This window comes from Falco punctatus (genome assembly GCF_963210335.1).
Source record: "Falco punctatus genome assembly, chromosome: 8".
NCBI classification, from domain to species: domain Eukaryota; kingdom Metazoa; phylum Chordata; class Aves; order Falconiformes; family Falconidae; genus Falco; species Falco punctatus.
This window is the reverse complement of record NC_137588.1, coordinates 11355461-11372250: the sequence shown is the minus strand read 5'-3', so window position 1 is coordinate 11372250 and position 16790 is coordinate 11355461. Positions and strand designations below refer to the sequence as shown.

The window sequence follows — 16790 nt, the reverse complement described above, 5'->3', positions numbered from 1 at the left end:
TTCATTGTGATGTATCATCTAGACCACTGGAAATTCTGTGTTGGATATGTATGTAAGAGTGCGTGTGTATATCTGTATGTGTGCGTATGTATACATATATATATGCACATTAATATATGCACATTGATGCATAACAAAATGGTTTTTTTTATGATCTTTTTATGTATACTAAGAACAAAGTACATACATAGAAGTAAGTTACAGTATGTTTACATGAGACCCTTAACATTCCTTTGGGCACTTACTGAAGACATTGTGAGTGACCGCAGAAGTTGCCAGGGTGTCCAAGGCACAACAGCACAGATGAACCACATCACATGCTTGCTTTAACCGGTGATCTCACGTTCACACACGAAGTAACTGTGGGGGCAGGAGCTTGGACGTCCATTGTCCCCCTATGTTAGGAAATAGTCTCTGCTCTCTGTATGACATTTTCTCCAGGGCTGAGTCATGTTAACATTAAGCCAGTGAGGGTTCCCGTGATTACAGCAAGGCTACTCCAGGATGGGCGTAGTGGAGGACAGTCACCAGCTACCTCTGAAGGATTCTCTTGTAATGCTTCAACAAAGTGCAAGGCTGGAACTGCAAAGGGCAGCAAAGTGATAGACTTAGGTAGTACCGCTGAACCCAGATAGACAAAACCTCTGCTAGATCTTTATAGCAGGGGTTAGGGAGATGCCTTAGGCATGCCTTTCTGGGTCAGAAAGTCAGGTTTCTGTTCTTTACCTCATACAGGCCCAGCCCTAACAGGGCTCTGAATAGGAAACACTAGTTTATACCTCAAATGAGTTAGTGTTACAACAGCCATAGCAGGAAGGCTCAGATAGTATGCTACAGGCTATAAGGAAACAGGAGCTGGAAGAAAAGAGTATTTGTGCCTGCTCATTTATGTGATTGTTTTGCCTGTTCTTTCTACTTTGTTTGTTTGTTTGTGCCATTTTGATGAAATATTTCCCAATATAGGAACATTTTGTTTACTGGTAAACTATGTACAGCTTCACAGAAGAGAGAAAAGCCACAGGTGTCATAAAGAATCCCTTAAATTTGATATACCTCTGTCTTCAGGGGAAATTTGAAGATCTACATTGTCATTTTCTGTTGTGACTATTGTTTGTGGTGCATAAGTGCTTTCCAAGTAATTCTAGGGAATGCGATCTCAAAGGAACTTAGAGTTTCAGCCATTCTTTTTTCCTGAGGAAGGAGAAGTCACAAAGTCCTATAGAGCTGACATTTTGCTTCCTGTCTTTCAGATCCATGTTTAAAGCCCATCTTGAATTCTCTACTTGGTGTTCTCTTCTTCAGATCTTTATCCTTCAGTATTCTGTAAACTTCTATACTTTCACATGTAAACAGGGAGAGTATTATAGATAAAGACAAAAAGCCCAGAGCTGACTATTCTTGTTTTGACCAGCCACCCTGATCCTGAAAATACTTTCCTGATTTCTCATATATGTCTTTCTACCCCTTTCTCAGCTCTCGGTAATGACTGCGTAATGATCTTCTGCATTCAGAAGTGTCCATTCCAATCTGCATTGGGATTAGTTCATTTATCATGTGAACTCTATACCTAGAGTTTAAAATTGTGCTTGAAGGAAACCTTGGAGTGGGGTGCTAGCTTCATTTCAAAAGGAACTCTTATTAGGGAGCTTTCCATCCCAAAGAGTGCAAGACACTTCAAGAGAGAGAGGCTGGTATGATGATGATACTTCGTTGTTGAGTCCAGTCTCACTTTGGGTGTTTTGGTAATTGTGGAAGATGTATGCCTGAAAAAAAGGACAGTACTTGACTTCCACAGAGAACATTTCTGATATTTGGTACTGATTTTTGTCTCTTAGTAGATGATATATTACTAAATTGATACATGAGAAATAAGGTTTTTGCATGCCTCACTTTAAGGTAAACTTTGAGGCAATAGAGAAGTAAGATAGGAGATTATTCAGGAAAAACAGTAAGCAAGATTATATGCGTTAAAGAGGTGGGGAGGAAAGGCCATATCTTGGTTCACCTATGTTGAAATAGGTCCTGGGCTTTGACAAGGAGTATATGGTGGAATTGTTTTGGGCTGACATCAGTATGACCGAGGCCAGAATCTAGCTTGCTGCACGTCTGTTTCACAGAAGTCATTAATATTGTAAAAATGCCCCTGTTATCTTCAAGATAACACGTCAAGGTGAGCAAGGGGTTTAGACTGTATTCATCAGGATTTTTGTTCCACTTTTTTTGTTGGTGAGAAACTGTGTTCCCTTCTCCCCACCCCTCCCTGCATCCCCTCTGTACTTTCTACCTCTTTAGGTTGCCATAGCTTTGATGATCACTTGACCTCCAACCAAGAAGGAGGAAAACCCAAGAACATTGTGAACCTGGGAGCAATCCGTCAAGGCATGAAGCGCTTTCAGTTTCTCCTGAACTGCTGTGAACCAGGCACTATCCCCGATGCCTCCATTTTGGCAGCAGCCCTAGATCTTGTAAGTCATTTGTTGGTGTATTTTTACCTGCTGAGTGAGATCATGTTCATATGTGGTGGTCTGTTGTCATTCACTAATTCTGTTCATGCCTGCACAGAAAGCAGGTAAAGCGTCACAGCAATGCCAACTGGTGGTGTTGTTATTAGGTGGAGTTTTGGCAACTATGACTGGATGAGTATGCAGACAGAATGGATCTTTTTTTATTACATGGATCCCCAGAACTATACTATTGCCAGCATAAAGCATTTATTGTAAGACTTCAAATTTTGCTTATAGCCATTCTGCTTCTGCCCCTAGTGTCAATAATAACCGACAGAGTAAGGATTGAAGACTGGATAGCTACTTGGAGAGGCACAGGAATTCCACTCAGGAGTTCTGACAGAGATATAAATATATTGGGCAACATTGAACTATTAGTCATCAGAGCTAGTCAGTGGAAAAAACTTCAAATGTCAGAGTGTGCATGCTTTTAAATGCAGTTATTGCTAATTTGCAGATACAAATCATAGACGTGATACGATTCAGGCCCTCCTTCCTGACACCAAGTGTCTCTTCTGTATCTCCCTCCTTCTTTTCCTTGCAGCTGCTGTTTTTTTAACAGTTCCTTGATTTCTAAAACAGTGTCCTTTAGCCTGTGGTTCATAGGCCAGTGGGGCTCTGTGAGGTGCTTATGTGACAAGCACAAGAGCATGACAAATAGGAAAAGCTATGAAAAGCCAGCCAATGATTAGTAACTTCTCTGCACAGTGCTCTTCTGCTTCCTTCCGTAAGCGTTTGGATGTCTACAAACTGAAAAAGATTGAAAGCCTATGTTCATAGAGCACCCATACATTCTCTATCCCTTTGTCTTCCCACTCCCCACCTCTTGCCTCTGAATGTCATGTCATTTATGCTTATATTCGGTTTATTTGCTCTCTGCTGGAGAGGCCAGGCTCATGGACTCTCCTGTTCTGCTAGTGCTGTGCCCTGAGCTGTGCTGCCTTTCCGCTGCATAGTTGTAGGGACGATACACTCTGTGCACCACTCCTTTATACCTTCTTCTTAACTTTGCATCCTTAAGCTGCAGGTTCAAGCAAGTCTGCATTAATATTGGCCCAAAGTCACTGTTGCTATCAGTTCACATCTCGCTCTACCATTTGGACTGGTCTGTGTTCATCTTCCAGTAGACAGGTATTTTCTTCACTACTTCCCACTCTTCCTGTTGGAGATCGTTGTCCCTCTGGCTGGAAGCTATGGAAGCAGTGGCTGATAGGGAAGCCTGTCCTGTGCTCTCACAGTCAGAAGTGGTTCCTAGCAGTCAGGGTTGCAGTGAGTTCAGAAGGTGGGTTGAGGAGATAGTCACTCCTACCAGGTGTGCTGCACAGAGAGAACTTGGTTATTTAAGGCTGCCAAGCTGCCGCCCCATTGCAAATTTTAAACTAAACAGGAAACATAAGGTGTATGGGCAGGAAGGAGCTTATTGCTGAAGAGTATGTCATTAAGATGCTTCTGGGCATGTGCTACTCTGTGTACTAATAAATCAGATGATAAAATAGGGGTTTGAAAATTATGTCCTATTGCCTGTAAACCTCTTGTTTATTTTTTAAATTTGCCTAACGCTTAAGCTACAGACCAGCTTACTCTGTGCCCATGTATGAAGTTAACTGAAAACTACCAATCAGAGTGAACTGTTTGAAGATGTCTGTTCCAACTTCCAGAGCTGGCTTTTACAAAATGGAGTCTTGACTCTCTTTCCTATCTGCTTAATGATTCAGAAGGCTTTGGTATCAGAGTTTCTAGAAGGTCTGCAGCTAAAGATGAAAGAAGCCTTGCTCTAATTACAGACTTGGGAGACTCCTTACAAGTGTCTGCTCAGCTGGCATTTTGTCTACAAAGTATTGGAGATATAGGAAAGTCAAGAAGTCACATGCAATGCAGATTTCAAAAGATGACAGCTTGTCATCTCACTGTATTGCTTAATAACAATGTATGTTGTTATGGAAATTTCCCATATTTTATGTCAACAGAGCACACCCAACAGAAAACATTCTGGTTTTTCAACTTCTGGTTTGGGGCTTTTGAAGTAATAGTTTGAATCAGGTTTCATACAAGTTAAAATCTCGAGTAATTTTATCCTTTAAAAAATGAAAGACAAACAGCTCTGGTTTCAGTTCTTTCATAAACTTTTTGAGCATGCTTTTTCATGCAGATTTTCAGAATTCAATTCTTATACCAACTTCAAGATCTTTGATCAGCCTGGATGTTTATACAGGTTTGCCACAATGATTTAGAGAAATTAGAACTGTGAAACAAAGGCTGATGAATCCTTACAGAGGTAGTGATTTATTTATATGTTAAAATGAGTGTTGCTTTAGGTTTAGAAACTATGTAGTTAACATATTTTCCTAGAAATAGCATCCATCCTTGACTGAATTTTATAAAACTACAATCAATTTATAGCTTTGTAAACATTCAGTGACAATTGATAATATATTGCAGACAGCTTTATCCTTACGGTGCCAGCTTAAATTCAGACTTGGCCATAATAAAGTTGATTTCACTTCCCTTCTTACGAAACTTTGGAGGTTGATAGGCAAGTAATATGATAATTCAGTCTGTGGTCAAGTTTCTGCAGAGGGTTCCCAATAAACTGTCTAGCACTGGATAAAGATGTTACCTAAGTATCCCAATTAGACTAGTGTAAATGACTCAGGTCAGGAAACAGAAACTAAATCGACCAATTTAGCAATGTGTGAAACCTATCACCTTTAAATACCTCCAGTAAGATGTGTGAGCTGCTCTGTTCTAACACGTTCTCTTACCCTTGCTGAAATGCCATAATGGCACTGCTTTATGGCAGGGTCATGTTTGAGAGGACCTACTAAATATTGGGATGGCAGAAGCAAAGTCTAAAGTGCACAAATACTTGCCAGTATCCTGACTCCATGTCACTCAGGGTCTTAGGCAGGCTCTGTTGTTCCCATGTCCCTGTTTCCGTATCAGAAATATTGTCTATAGGACATCATATGACCTGGAAGGAAACCAGATATTACTCCAAACAAGTTCCCAAAGTAGAGGATTGGAAACAGAAACAAAGACCTGTGTCATGGATTGTACTTGACCATTTTGAGATGTAATCAGAGAGATTGGAGCTAATTTTCTGAGGCAATTCTCCAAGACATTGGTTAATAATTTACTCACAGCCTATCTTCATATACCTGCTAAGCTACTCCTCATGTCAGACTTATCCTGTGGCTAGACAAAGCAGGGCTATCTAGTCAGCATCATTTGACTGTCCTTGAATTTACTTTATTTACTCTTAAAAGTAGATTGTTGCTAATTTGTGCCCTTTTTTTTTTTTTTTTTTTTATCTTGCAGAGACCAGTGGAAATTAATTTTTGCTCAAATTGCCTGTGGAATATAAGAAGGGGCACAAGAAAATTACCACTGGTTGATTAGTCTTATATAATTGATTATCCTTGGAAACAAAGCTAGACTTAAATGTTCTGCAGTCATAAAACTCTACAGAATCAGCTTTACTTGAACAGTAATGTGATGCTGTAAAATTCCAAATCCATTCTGTATTTGGTCCATCCCACTCAGGCCATTGCTTTTGCTCTTATTAGTACAAATCAGGTAATCTGTTGAAAAGCTCCAATGGGAGTACTTGAAATTTTATTTTAAAAAGGTGGTTCTTATTCATGTCAATTTATATGGGAAAATTTTCAAAAGGCAAAGTGATACAGTAGACCTAAGGTTAAAAGTTGACTTGTGAACAGTTTCACAGGCATGGGCAGGCTTGTGAGAGAATTGCTGCTGTGTTAAGTTTTGACAGTGACTATGGTAACTTGTGTTCTTTTCAGCTATGCATCACCTGCCTGATTCATTTCTCTCCATTTGTGATGTGTTTCTCTGTGGTGTGAATCCATCCTGTCCATTCTGTCACATCTTCATCTTTCTCTTGCTGCTGCTTCAGGTTTCTCTGATCCTCAGGTAAGCAATCGCAGGGAGCTTGTGCCCCGTGATATTCAGAAAGCCCTCCTTTGTGCAGGAAGTCTTTTCAGTGATTTTTAATTTGGAACTCCAGCTCCTCTCCTTTACCACCCCACCCCCCCCACCCCCAATTCCTACGTATCATCCTTTAGTTACAGTAGTTGACTGCTTCATTCATTTTTACAACGAATATTTTGACAAGATTCATATATGCTAAGAAATTTCTACTTTACCAGTGGTGAACTAAAACGGGAGACTAAGTCTGGGGCTTCATCTTTTCATTTATGTCTCCATGGTTAAGGTTTTACTCTGTGAAAATAAAAGAATGAAATCCTCTCCTATTGTGATTCATATTGCATGTGAGCAACGTGTAATTTGTAATGGTTTTTCCAGGTGCTAGGTGATTAGTTTTGTTTCTGATTGTCAGTAAGTGTCTGGCTTCAGATTTCTGCCTTCCTCATCAGAACATTGGGACAGCTTTAATGTTCTTATTCAAGAGAATTTCTAAAAGATTTCTATTTTCTTCCAACACTGAAATAAAATATGAGCAAAAAGCTGCAACAGGATGTTGTGTCAGGAAGCAATTAATACACATTTTCTTGTTAATCTATAAAAAACATAAGTCTCTCTCTTTTTTTTTTTTTTTTTTCACAGTCGCCTAAAAGGCTTGACTTTTTTCAGTCCTGTTAGCAGTACTTTCTGGCTATAATTTTAGCTGCAATACAGAATTTCTTAAATCAATTCCCAAACTTTTGGAATATTGGTCCAAAATTTCTTGCTTTCTCCTTTTGATTAAAGCACTCTTAGAAGCACTATTTAATAACGTTCTATAGACCATCCCCATGGTCTCAGAACCTGTCTGTTATTTATGGACCACAGATGAGGAACCTCCCCTTATAAGTAGATGCTGATCTGTTTAAATTATCTCATTAAAGCTGTCAGCATCTAAATATGTGGAATACACATGTTTCTGTCCTGTGAAATCCCTGTTAGGGAATCTTTCAAAGCCAACTTGAAAATTGTGGGCATTGTTTTATTCTTAGTTTTACAACCTGCTGGCCACACGGGGTTTTGCTTGTGAAAACTGCAGGAAAAGAGGGTGGAAATTAAATGGAAATGAGGAGAACCATTTAGTCACTTTCCATTCTGTAAAGATGTTATTTTTGCAGAGTTGTAGACTGCTGGGAAGAAAGCTTGTTCCTGAGTCTAAGCTATACCCGTTAGAAAACAAATTGCAGTGTCCATTTTTGAACGTACTTGAGAGTTTCAGAAGCATTCTTTATTGGTCTAACGTGGATCCTGTTGGGTGATTTAATACAGACTAAGATACACTCGGTATCATTTTGCTGAGGGCAGGAGGATTTTCCTCTGGAAAACAGTCAATCACTTCAAAACTCAGCTGCCTGATGTTGTTTCAGTGCTAAATTGTCTGATGCTTGCTAAGGCCACTGAAGTTAGGCCAGCACAATTTTGTTGACTTATGCCAGTAATGGACATCTCTCCTCATATCTGCTTGTTATAAGTGCAAAATAGCACTCTTGCTAGTTTCAGCAAGCCTCCATTCATGCTTCCACCCCGAAGGTGCGCAAGCAGAACTTAACATGACAAATGCCAGGATTCATGTGGCCGTGCTGCCATTTGCACTTGCAATATTTACAGCCCTGCTAGCAAAGGTGAAAAGAAAACTTGATACATTCCTCCGTTTAGTGTCAGATGCATGCTTCTGCTTTTTGGAAGTTATGTGGTTTCTGAAAGAAAGCATTACAGGGGGCAGTGATACAAGGTTGTTTATAGGATTATAATGTGGCTCTTTCTGCCCGTCTAGTGGCTGGAGTAAGCGTAACTGTTCAGTACTTATGAGCCTTGGTTTTATTAGCTCAAGAGGATGAGACTTACGTCAGAGATCTTGTTTTCAGTTTTTGATGGAGAGATTGCTCAGTCTGTGCAACTCCATGGCAAGCTTGCAAACCAATTGATTGAAACACAAAGTCCTCTAATGTTCAGGGAGTTTTTCCAATGTGTTTGTATTTAAGGTGCTTTTTTGCAATCATTGCAGGAAGCTCCTGTAGTGGCGAGAGCAGCCCTGTTCCTCGAGTGTGCACGCTTTGTTCACCGCTGTAATCGTGGCAACTGGCCTGAATGGATGAAGGGCCACCATGTGAACATTACTAAGAAAGGCCTGTCCCGCGGACGTTCTCCTATTGTGGGCAACAAAAGGAACCAGAAGCTGCAGTGGAATGCAGCTAAGCTTTTCTACCAGTGGGGAGATGTAAGTGTTTGTTTCTCTTCTACTTACATTAAAAAATATAGCCAAATGTGAAGATAATTGGATCCTATACAGAATTTCAGTTCCAGTAAAATGGGGACTCATAAGCCTCCCTTCCAACTTGACTTTGCAGCCTGCCAGAATTAGTTCTTCTCCTAATAGGAACAGACTTTGTTAGGACACAACAGTGTGCCCTTCCCTCCACTCAACTCCCCCTGCTTTGTTGCCTCTGAGGATCCACTTAGTCCGCTCTCCCATTTCCAGCACTTGTCATATGTGAATGCCTAAGGAACAGTAAAAGCAGGGTGTGTGATACTACTTGCTTTTTTCTAGCTTTGAAATATTTTTAGCCTAGGGCTTCTTGAGCTGGATGTGCTACTGTATATTTAGTAATGGATTTCTCTTTGACATACTTACTCAGTCTCTCTTTGCACCCACAGAAACTGTTAGCACTCATCATTCTTTGGCAAGGAATTCTACAGGGCTACTACATGTCATCTAAGGAACTTTCTCTGTTTGCTTTGAGCTTGGCTTCTTCAAGTTTTATTTGATTACATGAACCAGGCAACTGCGCTGTTTGGCCCTGTCAGTGCTACTTGCAATTCCTTTGGAAACCCACCAGGGTATACCTGCTGAAGGCCTGACACTTATTGCAAGTAATTTCACACAATTCAAAACAGTGGGAGAAGTTTCTTTGACCTCTATGGTGCCTGTTACATATGTCTGTCTGGAAGCAAGCTTTATGCCTCTGACCTCTTCTCACAAACCCAGAGATTTTTACAGTGAGCGTGATTAAAAAAAAAAAAAAAATGAGAAAAAGAGGCGAAAAATCCAAGGCTTAGGGGAATTCGAAAACCGTGTATTCTGCAGTCTTGGAGTACTTAGATAAGCCATGCCAAAAAAGCCTTGCTGACCTGTACTCTCTTAGGTTAAGCCAATGCATGCTTCTCAGTGGAGCACACTGTAGGGAACCTTGAGCTAGTGCTGACCATGTCAGTACATTCTCACTGCAAAACGCAGCCCAGAGGGAGAACCTAGCTTGCATCTGAGCACCCAGGCTAACATGCTTTGTCTCTTGGCAGCTCTTCTCCTTCCATCTCTAAAGCTAACTCAGGGAATGCTACCAGGGCACCATACTCTCTTGTTACGTATCAAACACAAGTGACTATCTTAATAACAGCACTAATACCAAAGTTCCTTGGAAAAGTACATAGTGTGAAAGTATTTGCTTTCTGTGAGGTCATCACCTTAGCCTAGCTCCTTTGAGAACTCTTTCTCAGTGGAGAACATAGGATTACATAGTCCTTGTATTTTTGCATGTGTTGCTGACAGTCAAGACTATCTCTGTTTGTGGATTCCATGCTTCTAGACATTCCTTTTTTTCAGAGTCTGAGAAAAATCGGAGCAAGCCCATCAGGAACTGGTAAAGCCAGTTAGATTCCACCTCAGCTGCCATTTTTAGAGACTGAAATAGCCTGAGCTGGAAAAAATCCAGGAAGGTTTTCTTTTTAAAACGTTAAAAGTACAACTTCATGATGCAAGGTCACAAGAAAGGACCCAGGGAAATGTGATGGCAGGCAACTTGGTGTAATTCTTTTCCCCTTAACTTTAATGGCATCGTAAGACTTACCTGGATGCATTCTGCCTGCTAGGAATAGCATATGTTTGCTGGCTGCTTAGGAATGTCCCGGAAGGGAAAAGCCTTACTTTTACTGTAAGGGAGGAGAAGAATCGGAAAGTAGTCTTTACAGTGCACATTTCTTCTCTTTTTACTGCAAGGTGTCCTGCCCCTCATTAATATTTGTGTTTCTTCTCACTGGAGTCTAGGACAGTACAGTTACCCACAGCATCACTAGCCCCCAATCAAGCTCATGCTTCAGGATTGGTCTGCACCAAACACTGCTGAGGTGCAATTCCTTTATGTCCTTTATGCTGAATAATGGGCAAGGCTGGTCCTCTGGCACTGCTTCTCCTCCCAGAAGCTGATTCAAATTAAGCTGGCTGCCACCAGCCAAGCCTGTAGGGCTGGAACCCTGCAAGCTGTGCTCCTCAGGTGGCTGCTTTTGTTGGCTCTGACCAGATTCCAACCAGATAGGCTGAACTATAAGGAGAAACAGCTCTCTGTTGCTGTAGTACAGGCACCTGCTGTAGAACATGCTGCCATTTCTGTGTGTTAACCTGCCCATTTCACCATGGGTAGTATCAGCATGAAGGGCAGTATGACTGCGCTCATATAGCTCCTAAGCAGTTCCAGTGCCAAGAAGACGGGCTACCTCACCCAGCCCATCTCTGCCTTCGTGCTGCCAGATCCTAGTCAGCACTACAGCACACCATCCTTGCTGCTTAGTGGCAGCAGAGCTGCTGCTGTGGAAGGAAGATTCTTGGACAAAGAGAAAAGACTATATTAATCTCTGAATGCACTGAGGCCTTGTTCTTTTTTCTTTTTTTTTTTTTTTTTTTCTTTTCCTTGCAGTAAATAAGGCTGGAAATTTGTGCTCATTAGGGATTCTTCCTTGTCTATCAGTGCTCATTAATTGTGATATAGAATGCTATTGTCAAAGTTTAGTGAGATCAAGAATAAATGTAAAACATTTTTTTCCCCACACAACTCCTTTAATTCAGCCTCCCTAATACTCATTGGAGAATAACAGTGGTAAACCCTTTCTACCTGAGGTAAGGTTTGGACTGCTCGTAATAGTGATAAAGCCAACTGAATCAACCAACCTCACTTGTTATGCTGCTTTTTGAAACAATACAATCTTAAATCTATTCTAATTAGGTTAGTCTGTCACTGCCTTTGGCTGCTACTGTTGAGATGCATTTTCTTTTTAAGTGTGGCATGCTCTCTGTTTGCTAGGAAAACCAAGCATAATTCATGCAGATAATACTTCAGGAATTCAGTGCTCATTAGGTAGGAAGCTGTGGGATTATGTATGATTGCTTTAATATTAGGGTGGACAACACAGTGTAAATAATATGTGATAAAGTACTGCTTTGTGGAGAGGCATGCAGTACATTTCTTCCTTTAAAAGCCTGAAACATGAAAAAATTGAGGGAAATGTGGAGTTTATTTAGCAATGTGCAAGCTCACAGACAGCTGAGATTAGCAACTATTTGCATCAGCTTGCAAACCACAACAATATCACCTTATTTTCTTTGTGTAGCAAGAGTCTACCCTCTTCATAGTTGCTGGATTTCAAAAGGACTACTTAGTAGCAAGGAAGAGCAGCTGTAATAAGTGCCTGTTTATGTATTTCTGCGTCACTTCAGCTGAGACAGCAAAACTATATAGTGCTGGCATGACTGTCAGTTCTGACTTTAGAAGATTCAGAAGTTCTTTTAGTATCTTCCTCTGAAACTATCCCAAAATCAAAAAGGCCAAAAGACAAGTACTGATAAAAATTCTGTAATTAAACACGTATCCTCCCTTACAGATTTCACAGAACAAAGTTTTACATACTATGTTCTCTTCACCTACCTGCAGTAAAGAAAGTTAAGGAGATCCTTAGTAGCTCTGAAATGTTTTAGGAGGAATGCATTCTTCTTGCTAACACACCCTTATCTGTAGCTTTACTGATAGCACCATGAGGGTGGTTTACATGCTGATAATGATGCTGGCAGACAGCCACAAATAAACCATCAGTGCCTTTCTGGAAAATGTAACAGTATTCAGTGGAAATCTGTCTGTCTGTGTTCTTTACATGGATTTCCTCTACATCATTGCCCATGCATGCTCCCAGCTTTTATAAGCATATTCTTAGTTCATTTTTTGGAAAGTGCATCTCCTTTAAAGATAGAAGCAGGCTTTCCCATGGGCATTCAGCAGTTTTGTGGAGGAAACAGGGGCTGTTACCGGATTCCTAAGTCACAGTCTTAAACAGAAGGCATACATTCTGAGTGGAAAGGCTTAGCAAAAGTGTGGAACACACATATCAAGGGGAGAAAAAAAAGTGGAAGAAATGCATGCAAAATAATGGCGTAATCTCCTCCTCCCTATCATGTAGGTTGGGTGTTTGTGTTGTTATTTAACCAAATCTGCAAAAAATTTCACCCTGAAAATTGACACTGTTTGCAAATTTTGGATTAAAAAATGGGGAGATAAATTATGGTCTTCATAGTGATTAATCTTCTATCATCTCTTTCTCTACTTTACTGTACTTCACAGATGATAAAGCCAGGACATTCTGTTCTGGCTGGAACATCTCCACAGCCTGCATGGGCCAAGCCCTTGACCACCAGTGAGTTGGCCTGAAATTCTCACCTCCTTGTGCTTTCTCTTCCTACCTGTCTGCAGGCAATTGGCGTCCGCCTCAACGAGCTGTGCCATGCTGAGAGTGAGAGCCCTGCCAACCTGCTGGGCCTCATTTATGATGAGGAGACCAAGAGGCGCCTGAGAAAGGAGGATGAGGAAGAAGACTTTTTAGATGACAGTAAGGAGACTCCCTTTACTACAAGAACCCCCGCTTGTAAGAACCTCTGTTTTAGGAGCACTTAATTTTTCTTCTCTTTTCATCCTCTTGCCACCCAGCTGTATTTCCCAGTCCCCCACCTTCACCCCAGCTTTCTCCCCTGTTCTTTCCGTGCCTAGACGTACAACATGACAGATGGGTAGCAGCACTGAGACACTGAAGGAAAAGGGCAGGAAACCAGACAGTGAGTTGCAGTTCCTGTATAAATCATAGAATCATTTAGGTTGGAAAAGACTTTTAAGATCATTAAGTCCAACCGTTAACCCAAGACTGCAAAGTCCATCACTAAACCATGTCCCCAGGTGCTGCATCTACACATTTTTTTTAAACACCTCCAGAGTTTGTGATTCCACCACCTCCCTGGGCAGCCTGTTCCAAAGCTTGACCACCATTTCAGTGAAGAAATTTTTCCTAATATACCAGGGGAGGTTTAGATTGGATAACTTCAAGCCCTTTCCTCTTGTCCTGTCAATTGTTATGTGGGAGAAGAGACCAACCCCCACCTGCCTACAACCTCATTTCAGGTAGTTGTAGAGAGTGATAAGGTCCCCCCTGAATCCTTTTTCTCCAGACTAAACACCTGCAGTTCCCTCGGCCACTCCTCATCTGACTTGTGCTCCAGACACTTCCCCAGCTCTGTTGCCCTTCTCTGGACACACTTCAGCACCTCAATGTCCCTCTTGTAGTGAGGAGCCCAAAACTGAACATGGTATTTGAGGTGCGGCCTCACCAGTGCCAACCAGGTACAGAGGGACAATCGCTTCCCTGGTCCTGCTGGCCACACTGTTTCTTGTACAAGCCAGGATGCTGTTGGCCTTCTTGGTCACCTGGGCACACTGCTGGCCAATGTTCAGCCAGACATCACCCAGCACCCCCAGGCCCTTTCCCACCAGGCAGCTTTCCAGCTGCTCTTCCCCAAGCCTGCAGCGCTGCGTGAGGTTATTGTGACCCAAGTGCAGGACCCAGCACTGAGCTTTCTTGAACCTTGTACAACTGGCCTTGGCCCATGGGTCCAGATCCCTCTGCAGAGCCTGCCTGCCCTCCAGCAGATCAACACTCCCCCACAACTTGGTGTCATCTGCAAACTCACTGAGGGTGCACTCAATCCCCTCATCCAGATCACTGATAAAGATACTAAACAGAACTGGGCCCTATACTGAGCCCTGGGGAGCACCACTTGTGACCAGCTTGCCCACTGGCTTTAACTCCATTCACCACCACTCTCTGGGCTCAGCCATTCAGCCAGGTTTTTCCCCAGAAAACAGTACACCTGTCCAAGCCATAAGCAACTTGTTTCTCCAGGAGAATGCCATGGGAGATGGTATCAAAGGCTTTACTGAACTCTAGGTAGACAAAATCCACAGCCTATCCCGCATCCACTAGGTGGGTCACCTGGTCATAGAAGGAGATCAGGTTTGTCAAGCAGGACCTGCCTTTCATAAACCCATGCTGGCTGGGCTTTATGCCCTGGTTGTCCTGCATGTGCTACATGATGGTGCTCAGGATGGTCTGCTCCATAACCTTCACCAGCACCAAGGTCAGGGTGTCAGGCCTGTAGTTCTCCAGATCCTCCTTCCAGCCCTTCTTGTAGATGGGCATCACATTGGCTAATGTCCAGTCTTCTGGGACTGCTCCAGTTTGCCAGAACTGTTATAAATGATGGAGAGTGGCTTGGTGAGCTCCTCTGCCAGCTGTCTCGGTAACCTCAGGTGGATCCTACCCCGACCCATAGACTTGTGTGTGTCCAAGTGGAGCAGCAGGTAACTGACCATTTCCTCCTGGACTGTGGGGGCTTCATTCTGCCCCTCATGCTTATCTTCCAGTTCAAGGGGCTGAGTACCCTGAGGGTAACTGGTCTTGCTGTTAAACACTGAGGCAAAGAAAGCATTAAGAACCTCAGCCTTTGTCACTATGTTTCCCACACCCACATCCAATAAAGGATGTAGATTATCCTTGGCCCTCATTTTTTTCGAATGATTTGTAAAAACATTTTTTGTTACCTTTTATGGCAGTGACCAGCCTGAGCTCTAGCTGGGCTTTTGCCTTTCTGATCTTTGCCCTGCATAACCTCATGACATCCTTACAGTCCTCCAGAGGTGCCTGACCCTTCTTCCAAAGGTGGTAAACTGTCCTTCTTTCCCCGAGTTCCAGCCAAAGCTCTCTGTTTGGTCAGACCAGTCTTCTCCCCTGCTGGCTTGTCTTTCGGCACACAGGGACAGCTCGCTCCTGTGCCTTTAAGATTTCCTTCCTGAAGAATGTCCAGCTTTCCTGGACCGCTTGGCCCTTCAGAGCTCTCTCCCGCGGGGCTCTGCCAACCAGGCTCTTATACAGGCCAAAGTCAGCACTCCGGAAGCGCAAGGCAGCGGTTCTGCTGAGCACCCTCCTTAACTTCTCCAAGAATTGAAACGTTTCTCATCTCATGATCACTATGCCCAAGATGTCCTCTGACCACCACATCACCCGCCAGTCCTTCCCTGTCTGCAAACGGCAGGTCCCGCAGGGCATCTCCCCAGGCTGGCTCCCTGCCCAGCTGTGTCAGGGAGTATCTTCCACACACTCCAGGAACCTCCCAGGCTGTTTCCTCTCTGCTGTGTTGTATTTCCAGTGGACACCTGGTAGATTGAAGTCCCCACAAGTACAAGGGCTAGCAAATATATGTATGTATACCAGCAACTGCAATTATAAGCAGGGTAAAAATTTATTTCTTGAGTCTTTCTGTCACCCAAGTGCCAAAAGTGCTTCAGACTCCCATTCTTCCCAGTTATTTCTGCCAAAACATTTGTATAAGATTAGCTGCTTTTCTGTTTCTTAACATTGAAGAGTCATCTCCTTACCTGATGTGAATTGGCACAGCTCTACCAGAGGCTTTTAAATCTTGACTTCAGTATATTTGCCTGATTCTCAGACAGAAATACAGTACAGTGGTATAAAAAGTATCATTAAAAATCTGTGTAACAAGATGAGTAAAACACACACAGTTGTGCCTGTGTGCATGTATGGGTGGGAGGGGTGACAGATCACTGATTCTGAAAGTCTAAATAGGCATGCAAATTATAAAAAACACTGTGAATTAAAACAAATTAAGTCAAACACATACTGTTGTAGATGTAGGTGAAGGTGGTATCAAACTTTATGTCCTTTCCAGATGTCATTTGTATATATGTGTGTGCTGTAATGTACAGGTTCCTGTGTACATGTACTGTTGTTCACCATTGATGTAGCGTGCTAGCACTGTTTTATCTTCTGGTTTCTTTTTCTGTGGTTCTGGGTTTGTTCTTACTGCATACAGGCCCACTTTGGAGTAGAGAGGAGTAGCTGGGAGCAGTGGAATGGCACTTGTGGGAAACAATCTCAAGAGAAGGTATTGGCCCTAAGCTAGACCTTCATATGTGCCACTGTAGTGTGCTAGTGCTAGCTACATGAATGTGGGTGGCTGTTCTGGGTATTTTATTTGCCCTCTAGGAGATATATCCAAAGCAGGAGGTGGGTGCACCCGAAATTTCCCCTTTTCTGCACCATGAATGAACAACTGCATTTCCATGACTGAGTGACAGAATAGACTTTCTTGTCCCTGTTCAGCCACAGATACTAGGCACTCAAGGGGGTGTGGAGCTGCTT

At 42.4% G+C, this 16790-nt stretch overlaps 1 protein-coding gene across 17 annotated transcripts in view; it reads left to right on the top strand.

Moving 5' to 3' along the window:
• Positions 1-16790, top strand: part of UNC80 (unc-80 homolog, NALCN channel complex subunit) — a 140975-nt gene that overhangs the window by 50811 nt on the left and 73374 nt on the right. For 11 of the 17 annotated variants that reach the window (XM_080398337.1, XM_080398336.1, XM_080398335.1 and 8 more), the window contains exons 22-24: positions 2293-2465; positions 8494-8706; positions 12998-13169. In XM_080398337.1, the coding sequence (XP_080254463.1) occupies positions 2293-2465; positions 8494-8706; positions 12998-13169 (558 nt within the window). The remainder of the gene's footprint in view (positions 1-2292; positions 2466-8493; positions 8707-12997; positions 13170-16790) is intronic. The other 6 variants (XM_080398332.1, XM_080398331.1, XM_080398327.1 and 3 more) reach the window with 1 other exon arrangement.